The sequence below is a fragment of the Drosophila willistoni genome (genome assembly GCF_018902025.1).
Source record: "Drosophila willistoni isolate 14030-0811.24 chromosome 2L unlocalized genomic scaffold, UCI_dwil_1.1 Seg168, whole genome shotgun sequence".
Taxonomy (NCBI): domain Eukaryota; kingdom Metazoa; phylum Arthropoda; class Insecta; order Diptera; family Drosophilidae; genus Drosophila; species Drosophila willistoni.
In genome coordinates, this window is record NW_025814047.1 from 2,361,605 (window position 1) to 2,379,126 (window position 17,522).

The 17,522-nt window shown below is 41.3% G+C and overlaps 8 protein-coding genes across 8 annotated transcripts; 4 read left to right on the forward strand and 4 right to left on the reverse strand.

The window, feature by feature from the left end:
* The first annotated feature begins 67 nt into the window (after positions 1 to 67).
* LOC6643305 (probable cytosolic iron-sulfur protein assembly protein Ciao1) lies at positions 68 to 1,206 on the forward strand. The gene has a single exon (XM_002066044.4). It carries the CDS (start codon positions 144 to 146, stop codon positions 1,149 to 1,151), a length of 1,008 nt encoding a protein of 335 aa, XP_002066080.1. The 5' UTR covers positions 68 to 143; the 3' UTR covers positions 1,152 to 1,206.
* LOC6643304 (DNA excision repair protein ERCC-1) lies at positions 1,169 to 2,064 on the reverse strand. The gene has a single exon (XM_002066043.3). It carries the CDS (start codon positions 2,023 to 2,025, stop codon positions 1,246 to 1,248), a length of 780 nt encoding a protein of 259 aa, XP_002066079.1. The 5' UTR covers positions 2,026 to 2,064; the 3' UTR covers positions 1,169 to 1,245.
* Positions 2,065 to 2,141: 77 nt separating this feature from the next.
* Positions 2,142 to 3,702, forward strand: LOC6643303 (eukaryotic translation initiation factor 3 subunit M). The gene is made up of 3 exons (XM_002066042.3): positions 2,142 to 2,300; positions 2,404 to 2,583; positions 2,646 to 3,702. Exons 1-3 carry the CDS (start codon positions 2,256 to 2,258, stop codon positions 3,582 to 3,584), a joined length of 1,164 nt encoding a protein of 387 aa, XP_002066078.1. The 5' UTR covers positions 2,142 to 2,255; the 3' UTR covers positions 3,585 to 3,702.
* Positions 3,598 to 5,066, reverse strand: LOC6643302 (GDP-fucose protein O-fucosyltransferase 1). Its single transcript, XM_002066041.3, has 2 exons — positions 4,894 to 5,066; positions 3,598 to 4,818 (listed from the first exon to the last, which is right to left on the reverse strand). Exons 1-2 carry the CDS (start codon positions 5,015 to 5,017, stop codon positions 3,728 to 3,730), a joined length of 1,215 nt encoding a protein of 404 aa, XP_002066077.1. The 5' UTR covers positions 5,018 to 5,066; the 3' UTR covers positions 3,598 to 3,727.
* A 43-nt stretch (positions 5,067 to 5,109) lies between these two features.
* On the forward strand, positions 5,110 to 7,105 carry LOC6643347 (probable cysteine--tRNA ligase, mitochondrial). The gene is made up of 2 exons (XM_002066040.3): positions 5,110 to 5,257; positions 5,320 to 7,105. The coding sequence occupies exons 1-2, from the start codon at positions 5,247 to 5,249 to the stop codon at positions 6,986 to 6,988; spliced, it is 1,680 nt and encodes a 559-aa protein (XP_002066076.2). The 5' UTR covers positions 5,110 to 5,246; the 3' UTR covers positions 6,989 to 7,105.
* A 98-nt stretch (positions 7,106 to 7,203) lies between these two features.
* On the forward strand, positions 7,204 to 7,673 carry LOC6643346 (cytochrome c oxidase assembly factor 5). The gene is made up of 2 exons (XM_002066039.4): positions 7,204 to 7,503; positions 7,562 to 7,673. Exons 1-2 carry the CDS (start codon positions 7,303 to 7,305, stop codon positions 7,601 to 7,603), a joined length of 243 nt encoding a protein of 80 aa, XP_002066075.1. The 5' UTR covers positions 7,204 to 7,302; the 3' UTR covers positions 7,604 to 7,673.
* LOC6643345 (ATP-dependent RNA helicase DHX8) lies at positions 7,598 to 11,538 on the reverse strand. The gene is made up of 2 exons (XM_002066038.4): positions 8,284 to 11,538; positions 7,598 to 8,221 (listed from the first exon to the last, which is right to left on the reverse strand). The coding sequence occupies exons 1-2, from the start codon at positions 11,486 to 11,488 to the stop codon at positions 7,674 to 7,676; spliced, it is 3,753 nt and encodes a 1,250-aa protein (XP_002066074.2). The 5' UTR covers positions 11,489 to 11,538; the 3' UTR covers positions 7,598 to 7,673.
* A 299-nt stretch (positions 11,539 to 11,837) lies between these two features.
* LOC6643344 (cytochrome b5 reductase 4) lies at positions 11,838 to 13,593 on the reverse strand. Its single transcript, XM_002066037.4, has 2 exons — positions 12,234 to 13,593; positions 11,838 to 12,171 (listed from the first exon to the last, which is right to left on the reverse strand). The coding sequence occupies exons 1-2, from the start codon at positions 13,538 to 13,540 to the stop codon at positions 11,871 to 11,873; spliced, it is 1,608 nt and encodes a 535-aa protein (XP_002066073.2). The 5' UTR covers positions 13,541 to 13,593; the 3' UTR covers positions 11,838 to 11,870.
* Between the last annotated feature and the right edge of the window lie 3,929 nt (positions 13,594 to 17,522).

Here is a 17,522-nt window from a genome sequence, read left to right on the forward strand (position 1 = left end):
GGACAACAGCTGTTGCGTCTTGCTCTAGTGTTGGGCACCGCCTACAGCACGTAAGCAGTAAAGCAGTTGCTTCTTCTTACTTTTGTTATCAACAATTATTAAATGTGTTAAATTGCAAGCTGATTTAAACAGAATTCACCGTTATGGGCCGTCTCATACTAGAACACACATTGCAGGGTCATAAGGGACGCATTTGGGGCGTGGCATGGCATCCGAAGGGCAACACTTTTGCTTCCTGTGGCGAAGACAAAGCCATACGCATATGGAGCCTCTCGGGGAACAGCTGGAGCACCAAGACCATTTTATCGGATGGACACAAGCGCACCATACGGGAGATACGCTGGTCACCATGTGGACAATACCTAGCTTCGGCCAGTTTTGATGCCACCACAGCAATTTGGTCGAAATCCTCGGGAGAATTTGAATGTAATGCCACCCTGGAAGGCCATGAGAATGAGGTGAAGAGTGTGAGTTGGTCAAAGTCAGGCGGATTACTAGCCACCTGCTCACGCGACAAATCGGTATGGATTTGGGAAGTCGCTGGTGACGATGAATTCGAATGCGCCGCAGTTCTTAATCCGCACACCCAAGATGTGAAGCGAGTTGTCTGGCATCCAACAAAAGAAATCCTGGCCTCAGCCTCGTATGATAATACGATCAAAATGTTTGCAGAGAGTGCCTTGGATAGTGATTGGGATTGCACGGCCACATTGTCCTCTCATACGAGCACTGTTTGGAGTATTGATTTCGATGCGGATGGTGAGAGGCTGGTCTCGTGCAGCGACGATACAACACTGAAGATATGGCGGGCTTATCATCCGGGTAACGATGCTGGTGTGGCTACTCCCGATAAACAGACTGTGTGGAAATGTGTGTGTACCTTGTCCGGCCAGCATTCCCGGGCCATCTATGATGTCTCTTGGTGCAAATTAACGGGTCTAATAGCAACTGCTTGTGGCGATGATGGCATTCGCATATTTAAGGAAAGCAGTGACTCCAAACGTGATGAGCCCACATTCGAGCAAGTAACCGCCGAAGAAAGTGCCCACGAGCAGGACGTGAATTCTGTGGAATGGAATCCAGTGATGGCTGGCCAACTGATTTCTTGTAGTGATGATGGAACAATCAAAATTTGGAAAATGCTGGACTAACATTGTGTACTTAGACATTAAATTTAAAATAAATGTTTTATTTTGTATTCCCTAACTATAAACTTGATCACATTTCTAATATGAATTGTCCATCCTACTTGCTGAGGAATGGCTCCTGAAGTGTTTTGTATAGCTTTTTCGCCTTTCGGGGTCCCAGACCCATTACCTGGCTTAGACGCTCCTCACTGGCATTGATTAGGTTTTCCAGGTTTCCAAATGTTTGCAGTAGAGTCACTGCATCCGTTTTATTTACCGGCTTAATGTTGGTCAAGGCAGCTACCAATTTCTGGTGAGGATTCGATTCCACCCGCTCCATTATTAAATCTGGCGAACGCTTTTCAAACTGTTTGTAGGTTTCAATCATTTTTCCTGCCTCTTCTGCGTTCCAAGCGAGCATCATTGTGAGATCAGCAAGAAGGGAAATGCGTGTTAGACTTTTTAAAGCATTGTGCGGTTCAGGCGTGTCCACTTGGACTAACAGCACTCGCAGTTCATACGACTTGCCCAAAGCTTTGAGACGCTGACAAATGTAATCCGGATTAAGATTATGATATTTAAGGGATAAATACAAGATGCATGATGTACGGCCAACAACGTAGTCTGGTACAATGTCATCTCTATACTCGAGCGGAACATTAAGTATAAACTTTAATATGGGATTCCCGCGTTGCTTGGTGTGCACAAGAACATTATGGGGATTTGAAGCCGGTTTTGATACTGGCGCTGCACTTACGGCTGAGCCTGATGTAGATGCAGAAACGTTGCTGTGGCTATCTGATGTGGCGGCAGATGATGTTTTGGGCTGTTTGGCCGGCGTAGGGATTTCCATGGATCCCAAAATATCATTAAAAGAATCATCATCAAATTCATCCATGTCTATTTCGTTTCAAATTATTGTTGTTGGCTACTAAAGATGACACAACATCCGATAGTTTTACAGATTTTTTTTTTTAGCTTTTATATAGCCAAATTGTCAACACTGCTCTCTCCGTTACTCTTTCCTTTTGTGCTGTCAAAGCGACAACGAAGACGTGTGCGTTATTAGTTTTGACCAAATTCTGCATTTTAAAGTGACAACAATTAAACAAAACAATAAATTAAGCAATGACTTCGCATCCGGTGTTTATAGACCTGTCCTTGGATGAGCAGGTAAGGCCGGGAAAACAAAAATTTCCTTCTTTTCCGAAATGAAAGTGAGGTTATGTTTATAATATTAAAAACAATATTATTAAAACATTTACTTTCCATAAAGGTGCAAGAGTTGCGAAAATATTTCAAGAAACTGGGAGCTGAAATATCATCGGAGAAATCCAACAAGGGCGTTGAGGATGATTTGCACAAGATAATTGGAGTTTGCGATGTCTGCTTCAAAGATGGAGAACCAGCCCAAATTGATGGCATACTGAATAGCATTGTGTCCATAATGATTACGGTGAGTCAATGGGTGTTCAGAAGATTCGAATGTAAACTAATATGTTTATTTTACTTTTATAGATACCATTGGATCGGGGTGAAAATATTGTGTTGGCTTACTGTGAGAAGATGACAAAGGCACCTAATCAACCACTGGCCAAGGTATGCTTGCAGTCGCTGTGGCGTCTGTTTAACAACCTAGACACGGCCTCACCCTTGCGGTACCATGTCTATTACCATCTGGTGCAAGTGGCCAAGCAGTGCGATCAAGTTCTTGAGGTCTTCACCGGCGTCGATCAACTGAAATCCCAATTTGCCAACTGCCCGCCATCTAGCGAACAAATGCAGAAACTGTACCGATTACTCCACGATGTCACCAAGGATACGAATCTGGAGCGTTCCTCAAAGGTGATGATCGAGCTGTTGGGCACGTACACAGCCGATAATGCTTGTGTTGCTCGTGAGGATGCCATGAAGTGCATTGTCACTGCTTTGGCCGATCCCAATACATTCCTGCTTGACCCACTGTTGTCGCTGAAGCCGGTGCGTTTCCTGGAAGGCGATCTGATCCATGATTTACTTTCCATTTTCGTCTCGGAGAAATTGCCCGCCTATGTCGAGTTCTATGAGGAGCACAAAGAGTTTGTAAACTCACAGGGACTGAATCACGAGCAGAATATGAAGAAGATGCGTCTGCTTACTTTCATGCAACTGGCAGAAAGCAATGCCGAGATGTCCTTTGAGGCTCTGACCAAGGAATTGCAAATCACCGAGAACGAAGTGGAGCCATTTGTTATCGAGGTATTGAAAACCAAGTTGGTCCGGGCTCGTCTCGATCAGGCCAATCGTAAGGTGCATATTTCATCAACCATGCATCGTACATTTGGTGCTCCTCAATGGGAGCAACTTAGGGATTTGCTTCAGGCCTGGAAAGAGAACCTCAGCTCAGTGCGTGAAGGTCTGACAAATGTCGCGTCTGCACAATTGGATTTGGCCCGCTCCCAGAAACTGATACACTAGACACGAAACAGTCTTCGATATAAATTATTAAATATATTGCTTGGAATGAATGATTTGATTCTTGAATAAATTTCTATAAGTAAAAGTATGCCAATGGAAACATTTGGCTTAAAAACTACTAAGTATTGATAGATGTGTGTCCATTACAGTTCCTCATGCAATCTAGTCTGTTGTTGTTGCCGCTCCTTCTCCTTTGGAAATGACCAAAAGGAGGAAGGAAAACCATGCGAGTCCCGTTCACGTTTCACAAAGGCACTGAAGGATGAAACGCAATTGCCTATGAAATGATTTGATTGTCCCAAAATGGCCAGATCTAAGTAGGGATCATCTTTGTCCAGCTTATGAACAGTGATATTCATTCTGTTGAGAGCAGAGCTCAGCTCTTTGATCAAATGATTGGCATCAGAGGCCACAAATACCGATTTAATTTCATTTTTCGGCTGAGTCTGTCGCACATTCTTAATAACTCTTTTCAGTTGGCGCACTATCGACTCCTTGGTCTGCATGCAGAGCTCAGGATACAGGGAGCCCCGCTCGTTTCTATAACCCAGGCACTGTGGAGAGGCGAACAAGTGCTGACTATCCTTTACATGCTCACAGGCTCGGACCCAATCGATGCCATTTCGCAAATGAAGGCCTACAAAGGCCCCACGAGGAAGTATATTCTTGATATAATCGCGCGCCCCTTCTCTGTATTTGGAACTCCATTGCAAATGCTTTTGTAATTCGCAGTTCTCCAATTGTACTGGGAAACTAGCTGGTGCTCCAGTGAACGCCAAGACTGGCCAGGATTCCACATCATATTTAGCTTGCCATTTGCTGGCCACAGCACTGTGGTGCACATCAAAATGGAGGGGTCCATAGAATTCTGAAGCTACGAAGTCAATGTTGTAGGTGTCCCAAAAAGGTCCAAAAGGATTTCCATCCTTGGCATGACATTGTTTGTCTTGATTTTTTTCCTGTTGCAGACTCTTACGTTCCATGTAGCAAAAGGATACTCGCTTCTCGACAGGCCACACTTCCTCGGCCAGTTGGTCCATAAATTCAGACATGAGAATGACGCGATGATATTTCTGCAACGGCTCCACATCGAAGTACGTCTCGAAAGACACTTGATGGGAACGCAATTCACCCTTGCGGTATTCCACCCATGGCGGAAGTATAAGAGTCCGATTCAAAGCCCTGGCAAAAGCAAGGGAACCCAAGAAGTGATCCGCTTGGTTACCAAAACGTCCTAAAGCGCCGAAAAGAGTGGAAGACGATCAAGCTAGGCTTTTCAAAAACTTTGTTTACAAATCTCAGGACTTACCCATGCAGGGGCAGTAGGTGAGATAGCCATTCGGATCCCGTTCGTATGTATTGCCAATTCCAGGTTTTATGTGACCAATTAAAAATATTAAAAGGCATTTCAAATTTATCTCAAGCCACTGCATTCTACCGGCTTCTTTTATTTTATTTTTCTCCAAAACCCGGTCTAGTGTTGGAAGACGCCAAAATTTCTGAAATTAATAAGTTAGTTAACATTGACGAGGCACAAACAACAAATCTGAAGTATAGGGGATTCTATTACTTTTAAAGTTTGTTTTCCAATTTTAGTAAAATATTTAGTTAATTTTGTAAAACAAAGAAATCAAATTTATGTGATATTGGCCGACCAATAATATGTTGAGTTTGTAAGCATGTCAACGGTAACCATTGGCTTTCATTTACCCATACTTTAATCTTCCTCTATTAGCCGGATTTGTAAAGTACAACGCTTCCAATCCTGTCAAAGATGGCAAAGCCAGGGACCAGGACAGACTCTACCTCCCCCTGCAGAGTCCACGCAAAAGTACACTTGGCAAAAGCCCTTGGGTCAACATACCAACATCAGGATTTTTAATCATGTCCTGCGGCAAAAAGTTCCACTTTTGCTGCCCAATCCTAACATGGTGTCCTGGTATACATGCGGACCGACGGTCTACGACTCGGCCCACTTGGGTCATGCCAGTACATATGTTAAGGTTGACATAATTCAGCGCATTCTCAGAGATTACTTCCGTATCAATTTGGTCACAGCTATGAATATAACCGATGTGGATGACAAAATAATACGAAGAGCTCGAGAATCGGGTTGTAATTGGCTGGACATGGCGCGAGCCTATGAAGCAGAGTTTAGGGAAGATATGCTAAGCTTAAATGTGCAACCTCCCGATATCAGGAGTCATGTTAGTGCCAATATTGACAACATTCAGCGATTTATCAACGAGCTAATATCGAATGAACAGGCCTACGTAACGAAAGACTATTCAGTGTACTTTGATGTGTCGAAGGCTGTGCACTATGGCAAGTTACAGAGGGCGGATATCGATAGCTCCACGGAACCAGGGGAACAGGGTACGCATAAGCGACATCGCTCAGACTTTGCTTTGTGGAAAGCTAAAAAGTTTCCAGATGAGCCTAGCTGGCCGGCTTCTTGGGGAGGCGAGGGTCGTCCTGGCTGGCATATAGAGTGTAGTGCGATAGCTGGAATGTTTTTTGGTCGGCGATTGGATTTTCACGCTGGTGGACTGGATTTGCGCTTTCCGCACCATGAAAACGAAGAGGCTCAATGCTGTGCCCGCTATGAGACCGATCAGTGGGTCAACTATTGGATGCACACCGGACAACTTCATGTGGCAGGAGATAAGGATAAAATGTCAAAGTCTCTAAAGAATACCATCTCAGTATCGGAGCTTTTAAAACACTACACAGCTGATGAATTCCGTATGGCCTGCCTTTTGTCCAACTATCGCAATGCCATGCCGTACAGTGATCAACTCATGATAACTGCCCGCCAGACCCTGCAAAAATTCCGCAATTTCCAGGCGGATTTGTCAGCGTACACATCGTTTTTGAAACCGCTCAAGTATCTAGATGAGGGAGCTCTGCGAGCACAACTGGCTCATACGGTTAACGAATTTGATGAAAGTCTGAGGGATGACTTTGATACTGCTCGAGGATTAAGTGTACTCATGGATCAAATGTCCAGCATTAGTCGATGCATAAATGACCAGGAAGGAAATGCAGAACAGGAGCCAGCCTATTGCCTTGACCTGTTAATTGCTGCAGGCAATTTCATAAACAAAGTCATGGGAGACTTTGGCCTGACAGAACTTAAAGAAACGGAAAGCTCGAAATCAAGACAACAGCAATTATCCGCGCTGGGACTGGACAGCAGCAATTTAGTCTCGGATATTCTTAGCCTACGTGGTAACATAAGACAACAGGCGACGGCACAATCACCAAAGAACCTTCAACTCTTAGCCGTTTGCGATGATCTAAGGAATGTTCTCCAGCAACAGGGAATACAGGTGCGGGATCACAAGCAGGGCAGTTCCTGGGTGGTCGCAACGGCCAGCAAAGATAATCAAAGTTCAGGCTAAACTAAATATATAGTTTATTCCCTCTAAAAAACGAGAGCACCTCATGTTTCTGGAGCATAGTTGAAATTGGGGAGTTTGTAAATATTTTATTTATTTCAAATAAATATTTAAAAATTATATCTTCATATTATTTCAAACTTAATTCAACAAGCGCTCAAAACGAATCTCATCACTAATTAAATAATCGATATCAATAGTTTCACAGCACTAAGCCGGGAAAAGTTTTGCGTTTCCCAACATCAACACCACAGCTGACTTTGATTTTGTAACGAAATAAATTTAATTATTGTAAAGTAAAATCCAAATTCACAAAAATGATGCGCTACGAGGGAAATGAAAAGCTAGCAGATGAAACAGCATGCGCTGGAGTCCGTGCCGATTTAAAGATGTGCCTACTAGAAAGTGAATGCTGTAGACTGGACAAAAAAACACCGCGTCAATGCTTGCAGGACAACAGTGTGCCGCCAGAGTGCCAAATCCTGCGTAACACATTTTACGAGTGCAAGCGTTCACTGGTAAGTGGAAACTAAATCCCAGCCTCTTTTATATACTTATTCTTCATCCAAATTTCAGCTCGATAACAGACAACGTTTTCGTGGACGCAAGGGCTATTAATAAAAGTTCCTTATTGCTTTATTTGTAAACTTAAAACTAAATATATGTAATAATTTTTTGAAAGAGTGAATTAATTCCGTCTGCGCCTAACTCGGGATATTCTCCAAGCATTAGGCTCTTCATATTTGTTGTACAATGGCTCAAGTCGTTGATTTTTCTTAAATTTACTCAGTTTGGTTGGATCAGAGAAGCGGAAGAAGGATGGAGCGAATTCCACCAACCATTTTGGATCAATTGTGGTCACCTCGCGCATATACTCTTTGGTGGTCTGCACCAGTTCATGATAGATGACCCATTCGGGCTGTCTATTGAACAGAGCACTTGAAGGATGAATGTAAACCACCTGAGAATCAACCAGAGTACGATAACCTTCCTGTGGATCCTTTTTTGCAGCATTACGAAAGAAGCCAGAACAAATTGCCTTTTGAATGCGCACAGAATTCTTGCCCGCCGATACCACATCCAATTTATGACGATCCATAATACCAAGCAGTTGTTTCCGTACATCCTGTGAACGTTTTAATGTCCGTATCTGAACAAAATTTTCATAACACCAAGCATTCGAGAATTTGTTATTCTTCCAACTGTTGTAGACTGCCAACAGGGTTAAGTGATCACCTGAAACAGTTAACACAATTTATAATAATTTGTTGCAATTGTAGACAATATAAGAGACTCACCCTCAGCTTGATTAAATTTTGCCTTTTTCTGATCGGCCAACGCCTGTTTATCTTTTGGCCTGTAAAACACATTTTGCACACTCAACATGGACACAATTGTCAAAATCTCATCAGAACACTGCAGGGCTACCGACATGATAAGCATTTTGGAGAGATTCGGCTCAAGTGGAAATTCGGCCATGCGACGACCCAAACGGGTAAGTAAGCCCTCATCATCAAGAGCCGAGAGTGAATGCAGCTGTTCCAAGGCCATAACCAAAGACTCCACTGGTGGTGCATCCATGAAATCAAAGTGCAGCAGATCATTGATACCCATGGTCTTAAGTTGAAGCACTGTGGTTGCCAGATTGGTACGTTGGATTTCGGGCACGGGCGTCGGCAACATCTCATCCCGATAAGCTCGCTCCGTGTAAAGACGATAGGTTTTTCCTGGCCCAGTACGTCCTGCCCTGCCAGCTCTTTGCTTGGCTGCTGCCTGCGAAATGGGAGTAACTACAAGCGAATCCATGCCCGTCTTCGAGTTGTAGACTTTCTGTTTAACAAATCCTGGATCCACCACATAAAATATACCATCTATGGTTAGTGAAGTCTCAGCGATATTCGTGGCGATTACCACCTTACGACTGCCTGCCGGAGCAGGGTCAAAGATGCGTGTTTGCATCTCGGATGGCAGAGCAGAATAGACAGGCAAAATGATCAGTTCGGGCACATCGGGGCCTAGACTCTTCATGCGCTCGTATAATATCTCGCAGGCCGTGTCAATCTCCTCCTGACCAGTGAGGAAAAGCAAAATATCACCGGGCGGTTCACGCAAATGTATTTGCATCACCGTAATTAGAGAGGCATCTAAATAGTCGGTCTCCGGCTCCTTTGTATACAACACCTCCACGGGAAATGTACGTCCAGGAATTGTAAAAATGGGAGCTTCAAAGAAATACTGCGAAAACTTGACCGCATCCAAAGTGGCTGAGGTAACAATTAGTTTCAATTCCGGGCGTTTTTGCACGGCCGTCTTCAGCAGACCAAACAGAACATCAGTGTGAATTGTTCGTTCGTGAGCCTCATCCAACATGATGACTGAATAGCCCTTAAGTTCAGCCTCCATAAGGCATTCGCGGAGCAACATGCCGTCTGTCATGTACTTGATTACAGTCTCCGGACTGGTGCAATCCTCGAAACGTATGGTATAGCCCACTTCTTGACCAAGACGGCAACCATATTCCTCGGCCACACGTTTTGCCACCGACATGGCAGCCACACGACGCGGTTGTGTGCATCCAATCTTTCCACGTGCCGTAAATCCGCATTCACCTAGATATTGGGTGATTTGGGTAGTTTTACCGGATCCAGTCTCCCCGATAACAATCAGAATTTGATTGTCTGTCACCGCCTTGATGAGATCATCGCGTAGCTTGTAGATGGGCAGAGATTGTCGCTGCTCAACAAGCGTTAAGTCCGTCTTTTTGCCGAAGGATGATTTTTTTCCTCCAATTACATGCTTCTTCCATTCGGGCACTTCTTGGGGAGCTAGTCCCATGCCCCGCATATTTGCCGCTAAATGACGACCAGAGTCCTCCTCTGGCAAAGGATCGATCCAGTTTTTGTTGAGATTGGTGGGCAACGCTTCCATTTCTTGTTCGCGCTGCAACATTTTCTGTTCACGCCGCTCTTTGGAAAGAGCCGATTGCATCATTGCTGCTTGCGCGAGAGATCCATCGGGATTCTTCACAATCCTCACTGGGGATAGATCGTGGAGGGCTCGTCCATGGCCTGAGAGGAAGGGTGGCTCTTCTTCAACAATCTCAATTTCTATATCGGCCTCATCGTCCTCGTCCTTGGGAAGCAAACCAGTTTCCTCATCAAAATCTGGCATTTCGCTGCGATCAAGCACTCCAGAGCTGATCATCTGCTTAATCTCCCACCGTTCGGGACTGGATATTCTGGTTACACGTTTTCTTGACTCATGCTCATCACCGTCGAGATTATTTCCCTGCAGATTTAGCATGGAGGTGCTGCTGCTAAACGGACCATCCGGATTGCGATCCCTCAACGATATGTCTTCATCCTCTGGAGCATGCGAGAGAGGGTTTAAGTCTCGGCCGGACTCTTGATCGACTTCTTTCATCGAGAGGGATACCTTTTGACCAGTGATGGACATCACCTTAACCTTGACCGTCTGATTACGGCTTACTACCTCCGTCACATCGGTTACACGTCCCTCCGCTCTCAGCTGAGATATGTGAACTAAACCCTCCCAGCGCTTACGCAGGCCAAAAAGCTGCACAAAACAACCAAAGTCAACAATATTGGCCACCTTACCGGAGTAGATTTTCCCAGCTTCTGGGTCATCAGCCATAACGGCGGTTGGTGGTGGCATTTTTTCTCGTCGGTCCCGGGACCGCGATCTATGGCGTCGTTCTTCTCGGGACCTGCTCCTTCTGCGGCGATCTCGATCCTCTCGAGATCTGCTTCGCCTACGACGATCATCACGAGCGCGGTGTTCTCTGTCTCTACTCCTACGACGATCTCGTTCTCCATGGCCATCTTCACGTGATCTGCTTCGTCTGCTGTTACGGCGTGACCGATCGCGTTCGCGAGACTTGCTCCGATGGCCATCTCGATTTCCGCGAGACTTACTACGCTTTCGTCGATCCCGATCTCTATTGCGACTACGACTACGCTCTCTGCGCTTTGTGGATGATTCTTTTGCTTTATTCTCTCCCGGAGCCAATGCCTCCAGTTCCAACATCGCAGCATCCACATCGCTCATTTCGGAAATTTTTGGTTTGCTCTCCTTGCGATCCTTCTTGTCCGGTTTTTGCTTTTCATCTTTTCTGTCCTCTTTATGGTCTTCGTTTTCAGTTTTGCTGTACGTATCATTGGGTAATGCTAAACCCGGAAACATCTTCATAAGTTCCGATTTTTTGTCATCCTTTCCCGTTGAACCAGCAGGAATTTTATCGTCTTTAGGACGGCTAGGACGCATAAGATTAATGATACGCTGTAAATTCTGAACCAAAGAGTCTGGAAACTCAGCTCCATTGTCTGCCAAAGCCTTGCGGAACGCTTCATAGCTGCGATTCTTGTTCTCCAAGTCAATAATAAATTCAGCCAAATCCTTGTCATTGATGCCCAAATGGTTGTCCAACTCTGTACAAATTTTGGAGACCAGCGATAGATACTCCAGCTGCTGCAATTCGTCCATGATGCAGCGCTTGAATACAAACAAAATCTTAAAAAATGCTAAATGCAAAAAATAAACGTTTTGGCTGTGGTTCGAATCAGCTGTTGACTAGTGTTGAGCAATTCACGTTTATACGACAGTAAATCTCATGAAATATAAAATACTGAATACTGGAAAAATGATTTTAGCAGTATGAATAAAAGCAAAATTAAAAAATATTAATTTAATATCAACGATACTTTTCTGAGTCTCTTATTAGATTTCTTATTTATAAAAATGGCATAATCTTATGTGAATTTTTTATAACACTTTGCACCATTTGATTTATCAACCAGGTCAATTTGCAAAATTAAATAATCTGTGAAAGAAATTTTTATACATATTTATAAAACATTTATTTTCTTTAGCCTTGGAATACATGGATGTTATTTGCCTCAACGCCGATGTCAGCTAAAATCTCAATGGCTGCTGAATTAAAGCCAGTTGGTCCACAAATAGTCATATAAGTAAATTTATCTATATTTGCCTCATTCTTGAAAAAAGGAGACAACAATTCCACCGAAATACGTTGGGATTGTTCTACCGCCTGTGATAATATATGATGGCAACTGAAACGCTCGTCTTTAACATGAAGATCTGCCAGTTTTTCCTTTAACCATATGTCAGACTCGGTCTTGTTGAAATAGAGAAGGTGAAGACGTTCTCTAAGGAAAAACAAGTAAAGAAAATGTAAGTTTTGATGGCTTAAAGATGCATTCCAACTTACATTCTATTTGTATTCCGTTTCAAAAGAGGCTGCAGTAGACTTAAATTGGGTGTCAGACCACTTCCAGCTGATAGTAGCAGAATATTTCGATGTGCGGCTAATTTTGAGAGCTGGAAATTGCCACGAGGCAAACTAAGACGTAGACTAGCACCAGGTTGGAGTTTATGTAGATGACTAGAGAGATTGCCTCCGTCGTAGCGTTTGATAAGAAAGTTTAAGGAAAACTCATACGCGGAACTCGAACTAAGATAAGTATTGGATATTGGAGTATAACTACGCTGAATGTCTTCTCCATTGACAGAAGCTTCAATATCCAGATGGTAACCTACAGGCAATTGCATTAGAATCTTCTGCTCAACACTTTTGAGGCATAGCTCGAAGGAGTCATGATTAAAATCCGAGCAAGATACAACATCATAGTCATGGAATTCATCGCTTGGAGGATCTTCCTGTCTTAGCACATGTGTGCCATAATTTGGCCAAGGAGCGGCTTCCTCTTTAGTCAATATAAGCTCAATTTTCCCAGACTCAGATCCAATTTGGGCAAATTTTGGAGGCCATACCACACTGGCCGACAGTTGAAAATCAAAGACATGCCATTTGGTACCTAACAAAACACTTGCAGTCAACTGCTGTCCATTGATTCTCCTTAAGCACAGTCCTGGATTAACATTTCTTCGTGTATAAAGGTACAGGGTGATCTCGCTTCTCTGTTGTATCCAATCAAAACGCGGCACAAGCTCTTCCGTTGGTTTTGAAGGGGGTTTTGCAAAGTCCACAATTGTTGGAGTAGAATAAGCTGAAACCGATGCATTCTCTTTTAATGGTCCTACATAGCATTTGCCCAACAATTGGGGATAATTGACCCAAGCATGAACTTCATCAAACAGTTTTGTAGCATCACGTCCAGCTCCTCTCATTATTTCATCGACACCGCCAGGGTGAAAGTCGATATAGCGTGTCACATTGAAAACCTTTCCCCTTATTGCCATCCAAGCGTCGTTGACTTTATTATGTAGAGCCAACTCATTTCTGGTCACAGGTACTACTCGTCCCTGAGTTCCAGATAAATCAGCTCCAGAATTACACAGTTTTATCCAGCTCATCAAAGAATATCCCGGTTTGAGAGCACATTTGTTACGGGGATTACCAGTAGCCGATCCAGAATTGGGTTTAAGTCCCGCAGTTGACGGCAGTTGAAGATTGGATGAATGTGCTGCTAGTGCCACCACAGCTGGTGGCTTCAATGGTGTCCCAGTCGGTGGCTTGAGCGTAGAATCGGACATTTTTCTCACATTTTTGAACATACAATATATCAAACAGTTGGGGGTATCAACAGTTTGTTCTAGAAAAACAGATGTTCTGTCGATAACAATTCGGGAATTAATCGGATTAATGTCCGTCAAGTTACCGACACTGTTAAACTCGAGTTAGCGACGGTCCTCTGTTAACCCTCTGTTAATTTTTTTGTATTTTTATTTTTTAATTTTTCAGCTATTTATTAACTTTTTTGAAACAAATAAAGCCTTAAATTATAAAAAATAGATGAAATTTTCGTTTTAATTCAGTTTTGGGGGTTTTTGAGCATTCCATGTATTGACAATTTCTCCTCGAAAAAGTCCTTTTTTCGCTTTCGTGTATATCCTTTCCAAAAACATGGCTCAATGAAGATTAAATGCCAGATTATCCCTTAGTTATTCATCTATATCCCCACCAAGTTTCATTATGTGGTTTCATACAGTTTTCGAGAAAATTGCATTTTTATGAACCAACCATGATTTTCCCCATACAAAATGTGCCAAAAAATAGATAGATTTCAACGGGCAAAAACTAGCTTCAAACAACACGGCTCAATGAAGATTGAATGCCAGAATCCTTGAAGGACTTTCTAGAGTGGGTTGGGAAAGCCTCAATACCCAATAGCGTAACGTTTTCGAGAAAAATGCATAAATGTTAGGGTACCTCGGTAAAAAAAAATTTTTCTTTAGCAAAAGCAATTCGCCGATCATCTCTTCTTCTTTTTCCTTAATTCGCTCAAACTAATTGTGTGAAAAATGGGCTGACTTTGTTGGGCAAAAACTAGCTTCAAACAACATGGCTCAATGAAGATTGAATGCCAGAATCATGGGAGTTCTTTATTAAATATGTTTGTCATAGTCCCAATACCCAATAGCGTAAGGTTTTCGAGAAAATTGTCAAAATGTGAGGGTACCTTTTGCCCGCAAATTTTGTTCAAAGCCAATTCGCTCAGCCATATGAACCAATTCGCCCCTCAGTATATGGTACCAAAATGTATGAAAAAATGGGCTGACTTTGTTGGGCAAAAACTAGCTTCAAACAACATGGCTCAATGAAGATTGAATGCCAGAATCATGGGAGTTCTTTATTCAATATGTTTGTCATAGTCCCAATACCCAATAGCGTAAGGTTTTCGGGAAAATTGTCAAAATGTGGGGGTACCTTTTGCGGAATAATATGTTTCCAACATTTCGCCGCTCAAGCATCGCTGTAATAGGGGGATTAGTCAAATACAGGTTCGCTTAAATAGCGGGTTTGGTATAGTGGTACGACTGCACCAATAAATTGTGATTTTGGTTAATAAGAATTTTTGAGAAATAAGATTCAAGATATAATATATACTTATGTAGACTTTCCTTGAAAATTTGAATAAAGTTAATGAAATAGATAATTTGTTAAATCTGGTTTTATGTATACATATGTATGTATGTATGTATGTACATATGGTCTTGCAATTGCAAACAAATTTGCTGCAAACAAATATGGCTTGCACCAATGTATGCCCATTTCTATCACCATTGTTTTTTCGTAGAGTATTTCTTTTATTATTTAGACAAATTCTTTTACACTATTACAAAAAAAAAGCTTTCTCTAATACGAGAAAGAAATTAGAAAGTATAAAAAAAGAAATTCTTATACCAAAAAAATTTATCCTTTGCTAGGGTTCGAGCTCCGACATATTTTATATATAAAATCATATACATGCGGGGACCCATACATTTTTTTTGAATCAATACAATTTTTTTCTTACTTTTAAATTTGCTTATAAAGGCATATACCTACATATGTAAATGTTGATAATGTCACTAATTGACTTATGTCCTAAAAGAAAAAAAAAAAAAAAAAACTTTTTTCGGCTTTGCTAGGATTTGAGCCCCCCATAGATTTTATAATTTATATAAACATATATAAATGCGCCCAACATCCCGTTTGACTCTAATTGTAATAAATGTCTAAAAATGTGAAAAAAGTGTAAATGATATTTACATTTACATGGCATGCTCTTGTAAATTCGGGTCAAATATAAACTAAACGAAATATTTAAGGGGGTATAGTATTGAAATTTTTTTGTTTTTATTTTTCAACCAAAAAACCAATTTATTTGTTGTTGTAAAAATAATAATTTGAAAAAAAAAGAATTTAGTGAAGAAGTAATGTGCAAAATTTCAAAACGATTCGTCCAGTAGATTTTGCAGGATCGTGTTCACCAACTTTGAAAATGGCAACTTTTCAGGAGAGCGTTTTAAAGTTTTGTACACCCAAAAATCTAATATAAAACATCCGGCCCACCTGCGTTCAACTGCCCATAACTTCAGAACGCACTATTCTTGAGATGTTCTGCATTCAGGAAAAAAAAATAAAAACAAAAAAAATTTCAATACTATACCCCCTTTAATATTTCGTTTAGTTTATATTTGACCCGAATTTACAAGAGCATGCCATGTAAATGTAAATATCATTTACACTTTTTTCACATATGTACATATATGCTTTTTTAACCAAATTATTTCTAATTTTTAATCACAATTTTTTTCATATCATTTTTGTTAGTATTATTTCGAAAGACGTTTCCTGGACGCATACCACTGTGCATCGCCTTTTTTGTATTTTTATATGTGAGACACATATTTTACTATTATCTTATTAGATTTATTCAACCCCTATAACAACGAGTCGCTTGGTGCTGTTAGCTAATGACTTCTACCAAATTAGGTAAACTTCGTGTGTAAGGATGTAGGTTCGGACCCGCACGTGGGTTTTTTTTTTTTTTGGTCTATTTTTTTTTTTTTTTAAATTTATTTTAAAGGATATGACAGAAGTCAAATAGTGTCAGTATCAATACATATATATTTATAAATTTACAAAACAAAAAATTAAAATTAAGCCAAAAAAAGTATATGGGGAGCATGTATATGACACGTATATATAAAATACATACGGGTTCGAATCCTAGTGGAGGTTTTATAATTTTTATTTTTACGTGCATCTTTTTCATATGCATATATAAAATAGGTAGAGGTTCGAATCCTAGCGGAGGAGAGTTTTTTTTTTTTTTATTCAAAATTTCTTTCTATGCTTCTAATTTCTTTCTCGTAATTAAGAAAGTTGTTTTTTCTTTTTTGTAGTAGTGCGAATGAATTTATTTTGTTAATAATTTGAATAAACAACGAGAATAAACTACCAGAATGCTACAATGGTTCAAGTCTTATTTGTTTACAGCAAATTTGTTTGCAGTTCCACGAACATACATGTATGTATGTCATCACTACAATTCTCCTTTAAATGAGAAAGACAAATTTAAAAATGACATATTTCATTAAGTTTATTCATATTTTTAAGGAAAGCCTACATAAATATATCTAATATAATTACTAAGAAAAAATCAAAATGTTTTTATTACCACACGTGTACCACAGTGCAAAACCCAATATTTCATCGGCACCATACATATGTGCCTGATACCCCCTATTCCACCCTATGGAAAGGCGAAATTCAAAACTGAACGGCAACCTGCCTTTGCTGAACAAATATATACCCTTACCTTTATGCATGTTTCTCGAAAACCTTTCACACGTTCTAAATAAAATTCTATGCACATATTTCTGAAAGTCCATTGATCATTCTGGCATTCAATGTCCATTGAGCTGTGTTCTTGGAAAAGTGTGCATTCTCGCCAAAGTCGGCGCATATTTCTGGCATATTTTGTATGGGGATATAATAAGGGGGAAGAAGAAGAGAGCTGAGCGGCGAATATCAAATTGAGCCTCGAGTCTCAAAATGAGCCGCGAGTCTCAAAATGAGCCGCGAGTCTCAAAACGAGCCGCGAGTCTCAAATGAGCCGCGAGCATGAAAACAGAGCGGCGAATTGCCATTGCTGAAGCGAAATTTATTTCTTCGAGGCGCCTATATATTTATGCATATTTCTCGAAAACCTTTCACACATTCTGAATAAAATTCTATGCACATATTCCTGAAAGTCCACTGATCATT

What these genes read in the sequence shown, in the direction of transcription:
- LOC6643305 (XM_002066044.4), top strand. Translation starts at nt 144, where the DNA reads ATGGGCCGTCTCATACTAGAACACACATTGCAGGGTCATAAGGGACGC.
- LOC6643304 (XM_002066043.3), bottom strand. Translation starts at nt 2,025, where the DNA reads ATGGATGAATTTGATGATGATTCTTTTAATGATATTTTGGGATCCATG.
- LOC6643303 (XM_002066042.3), top strand. Translation starts at nt 2,256, where the DNA reads ATGACTTCGCATCCGGTGTTTATAGACCTGTCCTTGGATGAGCAG. An exon ending in ACCTGTCCTTGGATGAGCAG is followed by an intron (nt 2,301 to 2,403) that starts GTAAGGCCGGGA and finishes CTTTCCATAAAG; the next exon opens with GTGCAAGAGTTGCGAAAATA. An exon ending in TTGTGTCCATAATGATTACG is followed by an intron (nt 2,584 to 2,645) that starts GTGAGTCAATGG and finishes TTACTTTTATAG; the next exon opens with ATACCATTGGATCGGGGTGA.
- LOC6643302 (XM_002066041.3), bottom strand. Translation starts at nt 5,017, where the DNA reads ATGCAGTGGCTTGAGATAAATTTGAAATGCCTTTTAATATTTTTAATT. An exon ending in CACCTACTGCCCCTGCATGG is followed by an intron (nt 4,819 to 4,893) that starts GTAAGTCCTGAG and finishes TCGGCGCTTTAG; the next exon opens with GACGTTTTGGTAACCAAGCG.
- LOC6643346 (XM_002066039.4), top strand. Translation starts at nt 7,303, where the DNA reads ATGATGCGCTACGAGGGAAATGAAAAGCTAGCAGATGAAACAGCATGC. An exon ending in ACGAGTGCAAGCGTTCACTG is followed by an intron (nt 7,504 to 7,561) that starts GTAAGTGGAAAC and finishes TCCAAATTTCAG; the next exon opens with CTCGATAACAGACAACGTTT.
- LOC6643345 (XM_002066038.4), bottom strand. Translation starts at nt 11,488, where the DNA reads ATGGACGAATTGCAGCAGCTGGAGTATCTATCGCTGGTCTCCAAAATT. An exon ending in AAAATTTAATCAAGCTGAGG is followed by an intron (nt 8,222 to 8,283) that starts GTGAGTCTCTTA and finishes TAACTGTTTCAG; the next exon opens with GTGATCACTTAACCCTGTTG.
- LOC6643344 (XM_002066037.4), bottom strand. Translation starts at nt 13,540, where the DNA reads ATGTTCAAAAATGTGAGAAAAATGTCCGATTCTACGCTCAAGCCACCG. An exon ending in AAACGGAATACAAATAGAAT is followed by an intron (nt 12,172 to 12,233) that starts GTAAGTTGGAAT and finishes GTTTTTCCTTAG; the next exon opens with AGAACGTCTTCACCTTCTCT.